The sequence below is a fragment of the Plectropomus leopardus genome, chromosome 17 (assembly GCF_008729295.1).
Source record: "Plectropomus leopardus isolate mb chromosome 17, YSFRI_Pleo_2.0, whole genome shotgun sequence".
Lineage (NCBI taxonomy): Eukaryota > Metazoa > Chordata > Actinopteri > Perciformes > Serranidae > Plectropomus > Plectropomus leopardus.
Window position 1 is genome coordinate 16,278,852 of NC_056479.1, and position 20,882 is coordinate 16,299,733.

Genomic DNA, 20,882 nt, shown 5'->3' on the forward strand with positions numbered 1-20,882 from the left:
ACAATGACAATATTGTATGTTCTGTCTCCAAACCTTGCCAATAACCGTAGCGTTGTAAGGTCAAATTAAAGTTTTATGTTTGAAGCAGTAATGTTGTCCTGTCAGTAGTAGCATCAAGTGACCCCATGCTGGCCATTGTACCTGTGTCTATTTACAAAGCTAGTAGCCCATTTTGTGATACACAGTCCCATTTAAGCACTGGTTGTCCAGATTTGGTTATCTTGACAAGTCTATATCTGGATCAGGGTGATCCAATCCAGCGCTGCTTTGAAAAAATCATCACAAATGTAAGATGGATTAGTTGACTGTGGATCGCAAAATATGGGATTTCCAAATCTGGATCATTCTGATCCAGATTAATCTTTTAGAAATGGGCCATGGAGTTTACTTAACTCTGCATTAGTTTATAAATCTCACTGTGTAGCACTGCCACACATGATATTGTACATCAAGGACAATACAAAAAAAGCGAACAAGGGGAAAGTGATACAACAGTGCACTCCCTTTTGTTCAACCACACCATGAATGCATTACAAGTTAATTCAGAGCATAGAGCAAAATGAACCATTTCACTGCGTGTTGAAATCAACCTTGTACACTCTCTCACTCGGCTGCACCCTGCCCAGCGTTTGTTTTTGCACCACATTATATTAGTAATTATCTATCATTCCAGGGTAATGCGCAGCCAACCATCTTTGTACTGCGGAATATGTATGACGAATTGGATGCCAAGACTGCTTATTAGTCTGCATTTCACTTCTAGATTGGATTAAATATGACAGATATGTAGATTTTCAGGCCATGAAATGCAGATAGATAGATAAATAGATAGACTTCTATTTCCCAAGAGTGGCAGACTATGTGAGAAGACAGATGGAGGGAAAGATGGAGGGAAAGATAGTGAGATGGTGAGGAAGAACAGAGCCACAGTGACACAAAGGTAGCTCTGGATGACTCACTCTCCTCTCTCTCTTCATCTCTCTCTAGTCTGGATTAAAATAAAAGAAGCCCAGCAGCCCCAGCCTGCAGAGAGGGAGTTACGCGTTCCATCTCAGAGATAGGGTGATGCGCTAAAAATACCACTCCTTGTGTGGGCTTGTTGGGGAGGGAGGCCACAGCATGGGGAGGGAGGTTTATGGATTTGGTGGTATAGTAGGGACTCCAGCGCTATCTTGACTTCCTACAGTGTGGCTCGATTGCATTTCCAGCATCTTTCAGATGTTTCTTTTCTCATCATCTCTACTCCACAATATGCACTAATTGGGGTGTGTAAGAGCACCCTTTCACTTTCTAGGAAGGCTGGTCAGTGCAATTAAAATCTAGTTCTTTAAGCATAATTCAAAAGGATGCCACATTTATCTTTGACCCCCATTCCTTCTTTCCATCACCCCCGCCCCCTGCTCATGTCTCCTCTCTGAGAAACTCCATTAAACATCAAAAGCAAATCAATATTATCTCATTGCTCTTGCTGCTGCAGAAAAAAATGACTCTTTGTGTCAAGGAGTTTGTCTCTCAATTCCTAATTTATCTGGGTGCGAGTGGCAGGAAACTAAGCAGAGCACCAATTGAACACGTCTTTCCATCTGTCATCTCTTAGGATGGTTCTGTGTCAGTTGATCCATCTGTTTAGCCCACTCTCCACAACAGCAGAGGGAGGGAAAGAGAAGTACAGCGGAAGCTCCCGTAATGCAAACCTACAAGGTGCTTTTTGAGGGGAGCAATGCTCATTAAACAAACAGTTGCTCTGGTTACCCCCCTGATGGTTGTGAATCAGAATGGTGGCTATAAAAAGAGCTGGGTGTTTGGAGTCACGATTCTTAAATGCTTACCTTCCCCACTAAACGGCCCCCGGGGTCACAGGGGAGGATTTACATATAGAATGAGTGAAGAGAGGAGGAAGAAGCAGGAGAAAGATGGGTTCCTGCTGGTTCTGTGTGTGCCCAATCTCGGTTGTAATTAATAATTTTGCAGACTTAGAAATGAGAGAGAGAAATAAACTGATAGGCAGGAGGGACTGATGAAAGAAAGAAAGAAAGAAAGAAAATGAAACTGAAAATAACACAAGCTGTGCTGACCTGGTTGCCCCCTGTCTCTAATACGTGCTGCAAAAGTGCAGCAGACAGCAGCAAATACTGCGCAGAGACACAGAACAGTTGGAAAGAGGTTTTTCTTTCCTTTGGCTTCACTCCAAGACTGTGTCTGTTAAGATGTGTAGCTCTTTGCATACAAAGTTCCCCAATTTTAAAGACACTACTACAGGAAATTGCTCCTAAACATGCTGACACAATGTAACCAAGGAATTTTTATGTCCAAATATAGTGAAATAGTCCTGACTGGCCAGGTCATTTATCTGAACTCAGTCCAACTGAGCATGTGTTTGACTTCCTGAAGACCAGATTGAAGGCAAAAAGACCACAAAACAAGTAAGAAGCGAAGATGGCTGCAGTACAGGCCTGGCAGAGCGTTACACTACATGATTTAAACGGTTTGCATCATATGTCTGTTTGTTCTGACATACTGAATTACTCTTTGTCCTCTAAAATCTGTGTGACAGAAAGGTGACATTTTGGATAAAGTTCATCTGATGTAAACAGCTATGTAAACCACATAAACATTTAAATCAAATCAAACTTACTTAAGTATGAACCTAGCAATAGATGAGTATCAGTATTCGATAACTCTAAGGTGTCAACCAAAATAAACCAGTAGTTGAAAGATTAGTCACACCACATCTGCATTCAATCCTTTTTTGCACTGGGGTCTGATCCTGCGCTGACCCTCCTCCCCACCAGATCAACAAATCCTCTGTTGCTGCCATCTCTGGAACCACTTTCGTTCCAGTCAGTTCAACATTGATCCGGCTGGCACGAGCTAAAACAGTAGCGGCCAGACCCAGAGACCCAATAATGCCCAGAGACCCAATTATCAGACCCAATAAACTCACAATGATTCTGTCGTTATACTTGTGAATGAGGTAACGTTAGCAGTGTGATGCTCAGGGCTCTGACAAACCAAGCTGACAGTTTGTTATTGGTTAATTTTGGGCCGTCATTAAGCATCTGTTCGGCCCTTGTTTTTGTGTTGTGTCCCGCAACACTGGCACTGTTCTTTTTTTTCTAGTCGGTGCCCAACGGTGAATGTTTCAAGTGTCTGTGCCCAGGGGCCCGTGGTCTCATTATCTGCCTATGGCTAACACCCTCTGTTGTGTGGTGAAGTTGACAGAATTGCAGTTTAGCATGAAAGTTTGGCTATATTACATGCCACTCCTTTAACATTTTGGGTATCTAATGAAGTACTATATTGAGTTGAATACCACTTTAAGGTACTGGTATTGTTACTGGTTTTATAATTATTTAAATTTATTTATTTATTTTTCTCACTCAATGTATTGTTGCATTAAAAAAGTAACATAGGTCTGCTGAATGTTGTGCAGAAGGCCATGTCACAAAGATGCATCTGAGCATAGTTGAAAGTGTAAAAGCAGGCACGACAGTGACAGAACGAGTCGGTCTCCACCTGAGGAGAGACTCTTGCGAGTTTGCAGGAGTTCAGAGATCAGCTGATGGTGATGCAAAGTGATGGCGCCTCTGGTGGGTTTCGAAGAACACTGAGTGTAAGACAAGCCATCGAGCATCAGAGCCGAGATTCCTCAGGTGAAAGGAAACACTGGACTAAGAGCTTTGTGTGTCTAATGGTAACCACTCAATCCGGGAGGAATTTATTTTGTACAGTGCATTAATAGATTAAGAGGGCTGGCGGTGGCTGTACTTTCACAATGAGGAGAGCCTGTTGCTGTGCGGAATAAAGGCTGATTATCCTGTCTAGTGTAGCCCATGAAGTAAATCCCTTTCCTGTGGCATTTGCCAGGTGTGTGATTGCGGCCAATCCCTCCGGGTTCTTCCTGAAAGGCATGTGTTCTGCACTTTCAGAGGCTTGGGGCCGACTCCCTGTGTTCGGCCGCCCGGAGTTGGGTCGGTGATCCTGTGGGCAGGATAATCTGCTGTAATCCTCGGCTCTGTGATCTGACCACAGCGCAGCGGAGAGCTGGATGGGTGCAAGAGGATACGATTGGAGCAGAGAGCAGGGAGGCGAACAGGAAGGGCAGAGGATGAGGCAGGGCTGTATAAACATCAAGGCCATGACTCAGATCTGTAAATGGCACAATGGAATCTGATGTTTTTAACTCTGAGTTGGGCAACTTTTGTATGTGGTCCTGATTCAGATACAGGTCTGATTTTTTACAATTCGACCTTTGTTTGAACAGTCATATCAGAAATCATTCAACTTTTACATCACTCTAGATTGGCATTTGTCATAATTCTGTATTGCCGGGAGTCACTCACCACGTACGTCACGATCCCACCACTCCTGTAGTGATGGGGGATGGTTCTTTTTACAGTATCGGTTCCTTCATGTTGATACAGATAAATGAAATGAACTTTTTGAACCTTTCAGATTTTGACACTTATTTGAAAATATGGAGCAGTTTCTCTGTAACACTCTGTTATAGTACATGCATGTTCAACGGCTAATGCTGAGCAGTAAAATACACTGCATCTTCTTTGTAGCACCAATGTGTTTTCCATAGGGCTGTCAAACATTTAATTATTAAAATTGCGATTAATCACAGACTTTCAATAGTTAATTGCGATTAATCACATTTTTTAATGATGCTTTCAATTCCATTATTTTACACTAAAAAATGTTATGGAGTCTGTATTGACAATGTAAAGCAATTCTTACCAGATTTTCTTGATTAGGAATCTAATGACAGCAAAAAACGACATGGGACTGCTACAGAGTGGGCATGTCAGTAAAGGGGACACTCATGGGTACTCATAGAACCCATTTTCATTTAGATATCTTGAGGTCAGAAGTCAAGGGACCCCTGTGAAAATAAAATAAATAAGATAACTTTGCACCGTTATTTAGTCCCCTTCCAGAGAAGTCAGTATGCCATGCTACCACTGGATTCCTCAGGTCCTCTGGTTTCATATGATGACAGTATCATCGCTCTGGCAATTATCGCAATTTTAAAAAGTTTTAAAAAATTAATTATGTTAATTACATCGCAATAAAGACATCAACGCTGGCAACCCTAGCTTTCCATGTTACAACTTAAAGCTCATGAATACACCAAAGCTGGAAGAACGACCATCTGAGGAAGATGTGGATGCACCATTGCCATTAGCAATGGTGCATCCACATCGAGTCCGATGTAATTGCTTCTTGTTCACTCACTGTAGCAGGCGTGAGCGTGAGGAGTGAGCAGTGCCCTGTGATAACAGAGAGAGGACAAATGGGAATAGTCAAGAATTCATGAGCACTCTTAAGCTCGACAGGCTGACCTGGTTCATACGTAACTCTAAAAAGAGTCGTTCAAAAAGATTTGTTCATTCATTTTCGCCCAAACGCTCCTGGCTCTGACTTGCAATCAACACACACCTCCATGCGATAGAAGCAGCCATTGCTCCACAAAAAAATGGTACTTAAAATTTTGTCTCCTTCTCTCTCTTTGCAGTAATCGGTCGGTGTGATTGACATTTGATTGACACTGACTTTTAGGCCCAAAAGTTTTATTCTTTTGAGCATGCGGGTCATTTCAGGACCATGACCAGGTCACACTGGAATCTGATATTGGCCATGTCATGTTTTAAATAATAATGTGAATAGCAAATAATCTGATCTGGGAAAAAAATTCAATATAGCACTAAGGTTTCAGTGTGAGCAAAGCTGTACTTTACTTAAAAAAAATACATATTACATTACAAATTACATACACATTTAGCTTGTTTCATCATAGCTGTTTCAATATAAGACTTTTGAACTAAAGATAAACCAAGGCAATGAGTCAAGTCAGTTTTGCCTTCCAGTTACATCAGTCTTTTTGGTATAAATGGATTTAAGGTTGTAATGCTAGTACAGTTTTTTTCTCCACTGTGCAGAGCTAGTCAGTCCAGCATTAGTACTGACATGTAGATCTCACTGCAGCTCTGCTGATTTATAAGCTGGGAGTGAAGGAGTAGGGGCTGAAGTGGATTTGAATTTTCATCGGGCTAAGTATTGTTTTCATTTTTATCTGAGAAGATATTTGTGACTCATCTGAGGAGCATGCATGAAATAACAAGCCTCCATCATGCAACTGTGTTCAAACTGGGAGGAGGAGTGGTTACTGGAGCGCTTTAACTCAATGTATGCTGGGAAATATGCTAAAGATGTTTGTTGGCTAACAGAATTTGAGGTTACTGAGTGTTCAGCAGCCAGGTTGCAAGACCTCATGAAACTTGAGTTCATGATAAGATGTTCTGAAATGGTTCCGATAATGTGGACTAGAAAATTGATCTGATTGTATTGAATTAGTGACAAAAGAATTCACCAAAGATCAGATTTTACAGTGTGATGACAGAGGAACCTGTCACTGTCCCACTCTTTCTTTCTGCTCCACTGTGCTGTCTTGTATTTTCCCCTCCCCCATGCATGTCATTGCTGGCTCTGTGAAGCTCCAGTGGCCAGATGCCCTCTCTTTGCCCATGTGGCGTGGCGCCAGCACTTTCCCTTCAGAGCTCCTTGTGCATCGTACTGTAAATGTCGACATTAAAATAGAAGCAGGCTTGAGCGTGCCGCTGTCTTTCTATCTCTCTTGTGGTTGCCTGAGAGGCACAAAGGGCAAGCTGAGGCAAGCTGTGATGGCAAGCCCCACTCTGGACATGTCATTTGAGATGTGTCAGTTACGGGCATGTTGCCCTAAAAGCATGCCCTGGCCTGAGAGTGCTTCATAATAAAAACCCCTAATGTGCTCAATAGATCCAGTGGATAATTCAACCGCAGCAATAGAGAGAACAGCTGTGATTATATGGTCAGCTTATAAAAGTAGCACCCTTACCCAATTTGCAAGTCCCCGCTTCTCTTCCCTTCAACTCCCCTCACTGCCACCACCCCCACACTAGTAGCAATCAGCCAGGTGCTAAATGCCTGGGTGAGGCACAGCTCATGGGTGGGTGGGGGGTGTAGTAGAGGGGGGGTTGAAATTGCACGTGGAAATAAGCATCTGTGCTTGCTTGGCAGAGGAGGAAGCGGGGGCAGGAAATAACTGTCATTCTCCGCTGAGGCTGAGAGTACGGACTGTGTGTGTGTCGCAGGGAGAGAGAGGGTGATGGACTCCGGCAGGTTAATCATTAACTTAGTGAACTGAGAAGAGTGAAGAAAAGCGGGTGGGGGGAGAGACTGACTGTAGTGTTTTTTTTAAAGTAGCTTAAATGAATGAATGTTGGCTCATCCCCTCAGAGAGACCTGATTAACGGCACCACACAGTGCGATGGAGGCAGAGGAGAGCTGACACCAACCAGACTGTTGGGAAAATGCTGATGTGGCAGCAGCTCCAGCCTCAGCTGGGGGCTTCCTCGTGATGATTGTTAATGAATAATCGATTGCAAGCGAGGGTCAATGGAGAGGATGTATGTGAATCTCTTCGACACTCTCATATAGACTTATAGGTTTAATTAAACTAATCGCTGCATTGACTCAGAGCTCCAAAGCCCTTTGAAGCCTGCTGTATTAATGACATGGAATCAAGCTCCCCCCTTTTGTTGCAGAAATGTGTGCAGAGATGAGAGAAAATGAAGTGCTGCTGCAGAACAGTTCAATTTTCCCGGCTTATTCTGCACACAAGGACTCTCTGAAAGTAGATGCATAGTTCTAATTTAATAACCACGCTAGTAGCACAGTAATACCTGTGTGAAAGATTTCTCTGCCAAAATCCAGCTTAATGTTACATGGCTACTGCACCTGTGATAAATGAGCTATTGATGGGCACAATTGACAAATCTTTTTTGAATGACCTTTTTAGTTTGTGGCATATGCCGAGTCAGCCTACCTCATAAATCTCTAATGTGTCACAGCTATAGACTGTATTAAGCAATGAATGTAGCTACCGAGACATCAACTGGCATCTTGGCTGTCACCATCCTGGTTTTTTTTGGAGCCATAAGTGACCATGTTTGGACAAGAGGTTGGTGGTGTGGAGGAGCTTGGGGTGGATCTGACTGACAGACTGTAATAAAACCTTATGAACAGCATGTCACTCATATAACCCTGCCCATAAATATGCATAACTTTCATCATAAAATGTCAAAGTTGTCATGACTGTCGTAATTAGCTATAGAGACCAAAATTGTTTTTGTACTAGGCTGTAAACATGTTTATTTGTGCTGTTAAGTTACCATGGAAGTTCATAGGGATTGATTCTGTTTTGGAGCCAACCTTTAGTGGCCATTTGATGAACTGCAGTTCATAATGAATATGATATTACATTTCTGATGCCCCTAAATCCTTTACATTGGACCTTTAAACGACACTTTGATTTGTGGGAATGGTCATTGTCAATTAAAATATCTAAAAATGATGATGCTGTGATTTTGCAGGGATGTGTAACAAACATGCATGTTCCCTTACATCTGGAATACATACATCTATATCTATATTTCTACATACATGCATGTATGTGTGTATATATATATATATATATATATATATATATATATATATATATGTGTGTGTGTATGTGTGTGTGTGTGTGTGTGTAAGCAGGGGGCATCTCTGTAGCTATATAATGGTATGTTGTGATACATTTTACCTTCATCAAAAAAATTGCGGCTCCTGTGATCTGGATATTGCACTTGGCCGTATAAGATTTAATAGTGCAGTCCTGTTACTTGTATCAACTCAAGGTGAATCAAAAGAATCAGTCCACCCATCGCTTAAAATGAGCTTTACATTTTCCAAGTCAGTGACCATATCTCTCTGTCAGCAAAGATGAATCAGAGTCGTGCTGTTAACATATCCATTACCGCAGGTTTGTCTCTGGCGTGCGTCACCGAGCCCCGGCGACTTAACAAAGTGCGGCAGTTCAGGTAGCGAGGCTACATGAGAGACAGCAGCTTTAATGTGCTCCTCTCCATCCTGACAGAGACGGTTTGTTATCTTCCATAAGAAGAAGTCACTCAGCTGGCACAAATCCCTTTCCCTCTGAAACCTCTGATCATCATGTCATTGTCCACAGCAATACACTCCAGGGACTCTGCTTTCACATAATGAAGCCAAGAGAGCTGCCCACAGCACGGCTTATAATCACCCTGTGTACAGTCTGTGTGTGCACATGCATCTGGCTATGCTTTTTATAGTGTTTGAGTGAAAACAAAAGAGCTAATGCTCATCTGTGCGTGTGCGCTTAAGTGCATCATGGAGGTGTGTTTTTTTTCCAGTGTGTGTGTCCACATGTGTGTGCGTCCACATGAGTCACTTTGAGAGGCTTCAGGAGCTATTATTGAGCTGGGACTCGTTGGTTTTAATAGTAGATAGAATAACTGTCTCCTCAGCTCTCCAGAGATTACAATAGTAACTGTCTTGTGAATTAGAATTCTTGACATTTTCCTAGTCTGTCTTTGAAAGGCACTGTTCAAATAGGCTGTATGTGAGGCCTTTTTATAAGCAACTTTCCAAGACGAGCTCCACCATCCATCCCCCTGTGCGTCATAAACAAATGATAGTTACTCTCCAGCAGGAAAAAGAGGGGAGAGAAGAGCGAGACTCAGAAGAAAGGGTAAGCAGCTGAATGTGGAAGGCAGGAGAAGAGGAAACAGTTTGACAAGGTGTCTTACCTTTACTGTGTTCTTCGCCGTGCTTGGGCTTTAAGCTGCTTGCTGAAAGGTGGAACACTGAATTCTTGCAGCAGGTTTTGCTTGCCTTTTTTTGTGTTAGCTGCTCTTGCAGGAAAAAAAGTAGAGGGAAAGACAGATACTACTCACAAGTCATCTCATTTGTGCTCTTATTTGGTATGTGCAGAGTGTATATTCAAATCGCAACACCCAAAGTTTGAATATCTTTCCTCTCTGGCAGTCGCAAATAAACACACAAATGCAGGGTGTCACACGGACGTGCTGGCACACACACACTTAAAATGTCCAATCTGTATTCCAAACACTGACTAAAGGTTAGCCCCGTTACCAAAAACAAAAAAGTGTTTGGAGTGAGTTTTCTACTCAGACAAGCAGAAATTAAGAATTAGATCTGATCAAGAATCAGCAGTATGTCATGCTGGAGAGTAGGATCGGTTCTAATTGATTTTTTTATATAACTTATATTATAATGACAAAAAAACTTAAAGCTACAGCTGGTAAAAATAACTTTTTGTCATATTTGCTGAAATTGTCACCATATCCACACAGTATTATGAGATACTGATCATCTGTGAAGAAAAAAATGCATATTCCTCTGCCTCCTTGTAGTGTTTGTAATGGCATCCCCGCATGTGAACAAAAACGACCAATCACAGCAACAAATACAGACATATTTCAGTGAACTGTTTAGCTGTAAAATGAGAAGGACCACAATGTTTAAAGCAGCCGAGCCCAAACTGAGATTTGCACACTACTTGGTGCACACTTTATTTTATGGCTAAAAAGTACACTAATTTATGTTTCTGATAACATTTGAGGAGAGAAATAGCAAATAACAGAATCTTATTCTTATTTAAAAAAAAAACCAAAAAAGCATCCAGGGAACAGGGAAGTAAAAATACTTTTAATCCTATTAATACATGGATGACCGATGCATTTTGACCCTGTTTAAGTCAAAGCACAGTGGTTATCCATGTGTTCATAAAGGATTTTTAGTATCAGTGCCTTGGATGCTTTTCAGACTTCTACATTAAGTAAGCGGGACAGTCACTGTTTTTTTCATGTGAATATTCACCCTATATCCATAAAGGGCATCACATTATTATTATTATTATTATTATTATCACCAACACCCATAGTTTTTGACCAAGTGCAGCTCTCCTTTTTTTTATTTTTATCTCCTTTTTTTAATTTTTATCTCCAGTATCTTGATTCATATTTGATCAGTCTGACAGTTTGACAGAAGTTCACAAGCAGTGATTGACATCATTGACGGTTGTGTTAGACTCCCTGGCTCTGATTGGTTGTTTGCCTTCAGGCCTCCAGCAAATGCCATCAATATGAGGAGCAACATGATCTTTTTCACAAACTGCGTCATGATGTATAGTGTGGATGTAGTGACAGCTTCAGCGAATATAACAAAAAGTTTTTTCATGAAAGAAACCAACTGCAACTTTAATAGGCATTTCTCTTAATTACTAGGCCAGGAGGACCCCTTAGCTGAAAGAGAGATGGAGCACTACATATATAAAATGCAGCTGTTTAAACATACCTTTATAAGGTGCATACAGTACTAAGCCATTGGAATTATAATAAAGAAGACTGAAATATTTATACATCATGGAATTATTTCAGAGGATTCATGGTCAACAGTTAGCCTATCATCAGTGTTGCGTTTTGTAAAGTTTTTTTTTATTTTTATTTTTTATACAAATAGGCTTATTAATAATTGCTAATAAAATGTTGGATTCACATTAATGTGTATTTTCAGGCATATTTAATTTTTGGAAATAATTTTCTTTTTAATTATGAAACAATAATTTGGCACCTCCCCTGCAGAAAACCTATGACTTAGGTATAAAAATATGAAACACTGGACTGCTATTGTTAACTTACATTCAAAAAACACCAAAAAACGTCAAAAGAAACCATATGCACCTCTACATTACTCATATTTTCTGACACTATTCAAGATGTGTTTACATCCAAACATTATCTATGACTAGAAGGCTTCAGTTGTATGTGAGAAAGAAACTATCAGACACGGCCACAGGAATGTAATGTGGTAAGTTGTGCAATCGTTACTGAGAAATTCTCAGTTAAAACTCACTCTCCACTTCTGTCTGTCTTTAACGGAAGTTGCCACACTTGCAACAGTGTAATTTCCAAATGCCATTTTGGTAATACAGTAGTTACAAAGCTGTTGGTCAATACCTCCTATAATTAAAGTAATAAACTGCCTCATAATAGTTGTTTTTTTTTTTTAATTGAGACTGCAGTGAATTTTTTTTTTTTTTTTTTTTTGCAGATTGAGTTGCCATGTTCGGAAATCATGTTAGTGCAACAAAAACAATCAGCTTTAGGCTTGTCTAACATCACTATCTCCGATGTCATCACTGAATTAGTTGTGGCTGACCTAATGCACCTTGTTTGAAAGCTATTTCATGGTCTAATTGTTGCTCATGGAGAACATTAAGGTGTCTGCTCACATCTAAAGGCCAAGGAAAGTGCTGTTGGTGAGCAAGGCTGTTGATGTCAAAATAAGAAATGTTTTGGGCGCAAACCTTGCACGCTCTTTAGTAGAACATGTAAACATTTACACAGGGGTATGAGTCAACCCGTTTTCCCCCCTGACATTTTTTCCTCTCTTCTTTCCTCCTCTTTCTGGGTTGTTTTCTATCTTCTCTTCAAAAATCCTCATTACACAGACTCTGTGTGTTGCTCTACTCTAGAGTTTGTTGTCTGTTACTGATCAGCCTTCCTGTTGCTGCAGAGGAACTGCGAGCAGCAAGATAAGGACATGAGAGCACATGCTTGCACTAGGAAGGCAGGGGGAGGAGATAAAAAGGTAACAAATACAACGTGAAGGGCAAAAGGCTGGTTAATTAGGATATTAGCAGAGATCATCAGTTGTGTTTTGCAGCCTGGGTGTCTCATAGGATATGAATGTGAGACAGCAGCCACAGAAACCTGGACACCAGATGAGGACAGAGGTCCAGTCCCAGCAGCGGCAGCAGCAACAGCAAACAAAGCTGAGATTGTGAAATATCAGAAGAGTGCTCTTCTGGGTGAAGACAAACCTCATGCAAACCTGCACAGGCAAGGATTAAGAAGACCTGCATAAATCCAAGGGAACAAACTAAGGATCAGAGAAGGGGGGGGGACTGAAGTTTAAGCATCCAGGGCCTGAGGATCACAGCGCAGGATATGCATGTTGATGCACTTTGACTCCTCCGGCATGAGACACGCAGGATAGCAGGACTAAAGGGAGGATTGTGCTATTAGATCTCACTCTGGATTGAGGACAGTTTGCACCACATACAGCAGGTGCTGCGGTTCTGTCTGTCTGGCTGAGACGTGAGTCGCTGCACTAAAAAGTCGATGAGGGGGACTGCGTGGGAGGGAGACAGCCAAACAGAGTGAGACAGAGTGTTTTAAGTGGAGGCTGGGGGAGTTTTTTCTTTAACTGGTCGGCTCCACCAGGGCCAGAGCTGGTAGCGATGAGTCAGAGGAAGCTGACACGACAGCTGAGGTTGTGGGAGAGTCCTGAGGGTCCACCTCCTGCGCCCTCGCTCACCTCACCCGTGTCACCGGTGGATCAGCTTCGAGGACACGGGGGCTCTGCTCTGTTTCAACGCATGAAACTGAACCGCAGTATTCAGAAGCGCAGACGCTCATCTCATTGTACTTGCAGGTACATTTCTGCATCCGTCACCTCACTAACATCACCTTACTGACGTCTCTGTCCTATTGACCTTTCAAAACTTGAGCAGATTGACTTTATTTTTATTAAAAAAAAAGGCAGTAAGTAGTATGTAGTAAGTAGTAAGTAAGTAGTAAGATTTTTTTTTTTAAAAAGTACAAGAAAATAACGTAAAAATAAATAAAGAAAAAAGAACTGAAAATACATTAAAAAAATATAATTATAATTAAATGTATACAAAAACATAATTTTAAATGTGTAATTATGATCACACTATAGTTTTTCCCAAGCTTTTTTTCCTTTTTCCTTAGAAATTTTCACCCTAGCTTTTTATAAAAATAATTTTCAAAATCTACTAATTTCTTGCAATCCCCACCCCCCATGTTTTTGAAAGAAATTACACCATTTGCTCAGGGTTAAAAGGTTAAAATACTTGCAAAAGGCATCATAAAGCAGCACAAGGAAAATTATGTTGCTTCAGGTTTCAAACTAAGGGTTAAAGAGAGGCTGTGAGTGTTTTGCATTAGTTCAGATGAGGTGAGCATTATAAACATTAATGCAATGTTCCTGTGTTGCAACTCAAAACAAGTTTCAGAGTAAAGTGTTCCATGCACACACTCTAATAACCATAGTCAGATGGATTAGATTTTGGGAAGTGCTGATTTCAGAATGCTGAAGTCTCGTAATTACACTCAAAAGTTTGCAGGGGGAAAAATAACACGGATTAGCATGTGCAGCTTGCAGAGGGTCCCCCTGGCAGACATTTTTTGATGTGTTTGTCATTACCAGGGAAACTTGTTTAATGATATTTTGATCTGCAGCCATATTCACAAAGCCTGCTGCTGGGGAGAAGAGTGGCTCCTAATTGGCCAATTTAGAAGTAAATTCTAAAAATATTATGCTTCACGCTTAATTTTAGTAGTCAAACTGAAAAGCCTTTCACAACTGTGTTGACAACAAAAGTTTGGGAAGTTGAGCGGGGAGGTGTTGTGAAGATAAAAGTTATCCTACATTAAAAATAGATGCTGCAGCTGCTGCAACCTGCTTCCCTATCTGTCCTTGTCATCCCAAACATTTGGCTGCAGCCTGAAAGTGACAGTCATAGATTCATATTATTATATATCGCATACAGGGGCGGCATTTTGATTTCAAAAGGGCTCTAGCTTTTCAGACACTGCTGAGGTACAATGAAACACAGCCATGTTTATTCAAAAACTGATATGTCCCCCTCATGAAATGGATGGTCTAAACCAAAAAATATATATGTATACACAACAAAATACAGCATAAAATAATGAAAAGTGGAGTAAAAATAGTGCCATGAAATATCTGCCCTGAACCTCAAAGCAATCTGAATATCAATTTATGTATTTTTTATATATCTAGAGCCTAGAGGATTTTAGTTAAGTTTAATTAGCAGATTTTCACACCTTTTTATAAGAACCTTTAATATCTGATATGTTGGCCAAGTTCAGACCATTGCACTGATTGAGAAACTTTGAATAAAATCGGTAAAGCTGACGCACTATAGCAAAATAAGTAAAGTAAGGGGTAAAAGGCATTTTTAAATTGAAATATGTAAGAAAATATGCAAAAGTAAAGGGTTTCATCCCTTATACTTTTGGAGATAAAAAAATTGAATACCATTTAACTCCATGACGCTCAAGATTTCAAAATGTACTCCCTTTAAAAAAAAATTCACGATGGCTAGTATTACCTTTCAAATCTCAATTATCTTTAAAGCAGGGGTTAATTACCACACTTTGAAAAAATCCTAGTAAATACTGTCCAGCATAAACAAAAGTTAGCAGTTTACCAGACGCAGCATGCAACGTGGGTTTGTTTTCCTGTTCCCTTGTTTACAGAGTGGGAGTGCAGCAGTCAAACTCTCTTGTCACACAGATGCTCGATCAAGCATTTCAAAACAGGCCGTCTTTAATGTTAATGCACTTTTGATATGGTTTTCATATGTATTTCTAAGGTATTGGCTTTGTTATTTTAATGTTTATGCAAACAAAAAGTGCTGCTATTTTTTGTGGTTTTTCATTGTAAAACCTATTTCAGTTTGTGTATCAGTACTTTTTTACTTTTACTTTACTACCATAATTTTGATATGAAATTTTTTTATACTGTTTCATCTCTGCTTCAAAATTAAACACACTGGTACATGCAATTTCTCCTGTTTTTAAAAAACAATATTTTTGGACTCAGGGTTCAGTAAATGGTGCCCCTGATTGTATATCTGAAGTCTGAAGCTGTTACTGTGTATAAAAAAAAACTGATAACAAATCAAGCAGTACAATTTTTACAAATACTTTCAGAGAAGTTGGTATCTGTCTGGTTTATTGAAACAGAATCGTCCATCGTTTTCCTGTTACATGTTGCCAGACTCAGATGCCCCATTCAATCAATACGGACTTCATTTTTTTACTCTTGCAAGATCAAATCTTCTTTCATCCCAGAAATAGTTGGGCTAAGGAGTTTTGTCGAGGGCTGCTGAAGAATAAAGGCTTCATGGCTGCAGGTGTTGGTGGAAAAAGAGATGAGTGTAACCTGAGAAGCGTGTTGCTGTGTCTCCTTGGGCTGAGCTTTAGTCTTTGAATGGGTCTGGCAGAGTTGTTTTAGCATTGTGTTTTGGATTTATTGTTAATCAGCGATCTGCTGGCAGAGTTTCTTTTTTTTTTTTTGGTGTTGATGTTTCTGTATGATAAGTGTAAGCAGTTGTAAAGGGATACTTTAAGATTTTCAACCGGCTTTGTATGATAACAATGTGGGTAGTTGTGTGTTGATGTGAAAATGAACTGTAGTAAAGTTGCCAGCACCCAGATCTCCCTGCTCATCTCTCAGCTCAAATCTGCCGGATGACATGTCGGGTTATTCATGCAAATTTTGGCTGGCTCAAGGGCTTTTGCTTGAACTACAGAATGTACTTCTACACTTCTACACTTCTACAGACCTGCCCCTCTCTCTCTCTCACGTGCACATGCTCTCTCAGACCATACTCTGATCAATCAGTAGAATTAAGCAGTAGTGATCAAATATAAACCACTGTGTTGCCTATTTCCTGCTTAAAATCTCTTCAGAAACATATTTTAGTGCACTGTTTCAGTGTATTATGAGAAAAATGTAAAACTGGACATCAAACAGTAAAACTAATCAGTGCTGATAAAATATGACTCAAGATTCTGTTACTGCATTGTCTGTTTCTCCCAACAATTTTTTCGGAAACCTAATTTAGTGTGCTGTTTAATCATAATTTGAGATTGTTTGTTTGTTACCAACCAGCCGCCATATTGTTTCCTGTGTCAAAACCATATACTGTATGTAAAGATGGACAACATGACAGCTCCCCCAAAGTGAAACTTTTCAATCTCGTTTTCCCCCGGTGACTCACTGCAGTATAGGTTTTTAATCCCAACCCTCCATGTTAGTGAATGGGACAAGTGCCAAACCAAAAACTCAAAGTGACGCCAAATAAATTTTTCCCAAAGATGGTTTCTATCACTGAAGGTCGTTCTCATCACCCTGATCTTTGTTCAAGTGTTTCGTTTTTCTGATAAATTCAGTTTAAGTGAGTTATTAGATTATAAAAAAGTTTTTTTTCGGCCAGGATTGACTGCTGTGACAGCCAATTCATGTTCTCGCATTCAATAGAGCTGCTCACAATTAGTTGGACGGGTGTCTCGGTGGAAAATCCCCCACCCCTGATATTGCTACTACTTCAGCATAGCGGTGGGAAGTGGGGCATGTTGTTCATCTTTATATACAGTCTATTGTCAAAACAGGCTCACATTGGTCACTCGTAAGCAGGAGTGTTTACAAGTCTGGTGTGGTGCAGTGCATTCTGGTAGTTGAAGGTTTTCTACCTCTTGTGCAAAAGCAAATGCCTCAGCCTTTTTTCTGTTTTCTCTGACCATATAGCACCAATTTCACAGACAACCCAATTTTCTTTTTTTTTTTCCCCCAAATCTGTTTATTGATTTTTTTCAAACAAGACAGTTAAGGACAGTAAAAAAAGAAAGTAAAAATGAATCAAACTAAAGGAGATTTAACAAAAGTATCTGTAGCAAGTGAAAGACAAGGGAATTCAAAACCAAGACAGGACTAAGACGAATACTGCAATCAAACCAGACAAAAACAAAAACTTAAACTTAAAAATCAGTTAAGATAAGTGGCCTAAGGAAAAAAGACAACCCAGTTTTCTAAAAAAGAAATGATGATTTCTATTATTTTAATCTGCTATTTTAATACATGTAAATGGTCTTTATATGGCCTATATTTTGTCCTAAAATATATCTGAATCTAAATTAAAAATCTCAATCGCTTATGTCTTCTGACTGACAGCTTTGGCCCAGAGAGACGCTGTGGTTGATGTGGCTCATTTTGCTCACTTAAACATGACTCGCTCTAAAATATGCCCTGTCAGTAAAGTGTAATTCTCAAGGTGGCCTTGTGGCAGTCTGCCAATCCAACGGCTTCTTGGAGTCAAAGCTGCATGGGCTCACGGTGCAGCATCTGTCATATCTCTCTTTCTTCAACTTCCTCTCTAAGAAACTTGAAACACTACAGGAGGATGGACTCTGCGCCTCGTGTTTGGGTGTTCAGGCTTATCTTGTTGTCACTGTGAGGTAAACGAAACAAACACCTAAATGAAATTTAACAGATTTCCTTCCTGTCCTCTCTAACCCTTCAGCTTTGATTCAGAAAATGGTCCCTCGCCAGGCCGCAGTCCCATGGATTCGCAGGCGAGTCCTGGGTTGGTGCTCCACCCTTCTTTCCCCCAGAGCCAGCGCAGGGAGTCCTTCCTGTACCGCTCGGACTCGGACTACGACACGTCCCCCAAAACCATGTCACGCAACTCCTCCATCAACAGTGAGGGGTAAGCATGAAGCCGTCATCCCCGATTCATCACAGAATGGAATTTAAACATGTTTCTTAAACATTCAGTGTCCACATACACACACACACACACACAATAACTTCACATTATCTCAATCAACACAGCCATGATTGTAATTGTAATTATGTAATCATTATGCTAATGAAATCATGATAAAGCCTCTTAACATTAACCGTTGTGCTCTCATTTCTGGCTTGTCTTTGAGTTGAGTTTAACCCCTTGAAACTTGAATAGATTGGCTTAGTCTCTTTCAAAAACTTGGGAGGAAGGTAATGAGCAACTTCACAAGAAGTTATCCAAAATTAGCAAGGAATTGGTTAAAAGTTACAAGATAATTACCTGAAAATTAGCACACACAAAAGAAAAGGGAAACTGTTAAAGAATCAAATCAAATCAAAAACAGCAACAACCAGAAATGGCCCAAAAAGTGCTAGAAATGTAAATGCAATTAACTTAAAATATATAATTAATTAAATTATTAATTTTTTAATAATTAATTTCTAATGTTTTTCTCTGTGTCTTTCTGTCTTTTTTTTCTTAAATTCTTCTCAGTTCATTTTCTTGTCATCTTTCCCTAATTTCCTGTAATTTAAGGGGCATCTCTAGCCGAGATCCCCGTTACCTTTTTTAGCCAAGTTTTTAAAATAAATCAATCCAATTACCTTACAAATTAATCAATCAATTAGCTTCAAGGGTTGAAACACTTGTGAAAGGTGTCCAAATGGAACATGAGAAACTGATGTCGTTCCAGGTTGCAGAGGGTTAAACATCCCATCTCTTCAGTGCATTTCAGAGCTATTTCTCTGTTTAGATCCACAGTTCTTTGTAAACAGTCAGCTCACAGACACGGCCTCTCATATAAACACTAATACCAAGCACCTCAGCTGCCCAAACCACTCATATTCACCTCACTTTTTTTTCATCTTTTATCCTGCAGGCACGCCGAAGACATGATTGTCCCCCCTTTTGCTCAGGTATTCTTTCCTTGTACACCTTGTCTGACGTGTTTAATTGCTGTAAATGACTAGAAAAGCTGGCTAATTAGTGCAGTGAACTTGTCCCCCCTCCTCCCCTCCCTTCTGTTCCCTCCCTCCCTTCTCCTTCTTTCCCTCCTACGCTGTCCATCCATCCCCCAGGTGTTGGCCAGCCTACGAACTGTAAGAAGCAACTTCACCATCCTCGCCAATGTCACAACACCCACTAACAAGTCAGTATCATGCTGTCAAACACCCCTTCCCCCGCCGCTTACTCTCGTCACGACTGCCTGCTTAGTTTGCAGTGTGTGTTTGCTAATGTCTCCCTCTCCTTGCTCCCGTGGGGAAACACTTTTGCCATCATGATTAACCAGTTTACGATGATCAGGCTGTGCTCAAGGAAAATATGATGTGTTTATTTGGCATCTCTCCAGCTCGCTGGCTGAGGACTGAGTGCAGAGAACATCATGCCTCAGATGTATGTCCCTGACTCTGTACCCAGATGAGAGACACGGTCAATAACGCTAAAATTATTCTCCTTTGTAATGCTGCAGATAGAAGGAGCTTGAGTTGGCAGGCTTTTAGCTCCACGTCAATATGATATATAAAGCATTGCAGCACAGAATTATCAGCATCTATAATTATTGAGTGTCTCTCTCACTGCACAATCACAAAAACAGGAAGGCTACTTGAAGGAGAGCCGATCTCTCTGTCTTTGCCTATTTTTGGATACTTGAGCATCTTTATGCACTTGAAAAAACACACATTGCGGTTTTATTCAACATTCAAACACAGTTTAATCCATACAACTTTTTTGGGGACGTATAAATGAATAATATACATGTAAATGTTTATATCCCCCTATGAGCCAAGCCTTTTGTTGCCTCATCTTGTGATGCTGTCTGTGTGATGCACCCCAGCAGGGGGCAGCAGCGTCTGCTTCTCCCTCTAATGTAATGATGTGTTTGTCCACAGGAGGTCACCAGTGACAAGCCAACCCACTGTTCCCCAAGCTACACTCTCTGGTATGTTGTCAGCTAATTAAAACTCTTAGTCAAAAGAGTACCATAGTCCCCTCACACAGCTGTGAGGACACACTAAAGCTCCCATAATCCCAGAACTCATCATATTGAAAATGAGTGCAGGACAGCACTGAACATCATATGGCTTTCACGGAGGATTTCTTAATTAACTGTACTGCATATATTTAAAGACATTCGATGGATCTTAAAATTCTAACGCTACAATAATTATGCGTAATAAGAAATAAATCAGTTGCTGAGAGTCTGTTGTCATACACAGATGTATAAAGGACATGTATGTTCAGAACCTTTTACCTTTTACTGCAATGAAACATTAAATTTGACTTAATGTTTTAGTAGCACAAAATGGAATTTGATTCTTCAACTGTAGAGTGCTTGACATGATCATTTTTAATTTAGTTTTAATCAGAAAATTAATATTAGAAGCACAATCAAAGAGTTTGTCCAAAAGATATACATGTACTGTGTGCATTGGGTTTTTTTCCCTTTCACTCAGCCGATTTCAGATCTGAATTTCAAATTTAGTCCTGTTTAAGCATGTTTATACAGTCAGTGCACAGTTGCCTAGATCCACATTTTTTTTTGGCA

The 20,882-nt window shown here is 40.3% G+C and overlaps 1 protein-coding gene across 1 annotated transcript in view; it reads left to right on the top strand.

Annotated features, from left to right (window-relative positions):
- Positions 1-20,882, top strand: part of pde4a (phosphodiesterase 4A, cAMP-specific) — a 65,459-nt gene that overhangs the window by 20,089 nt on the left and 24,488 nt on the right. Inside the window, 4 exon segments of the mRNA XM_042504345.1 lie at positions 18,071-18,256; positions 19,215-19,251; positions 19,414-19,484; positions 20,227-20,276. Of these exon segments, the coding sequence (XP_042360279.1) occupies positions 18,071-18,256; positions 19,215-19,251; positions 19,414-19,484; positions 20,227-20,276 (344 nt within the window).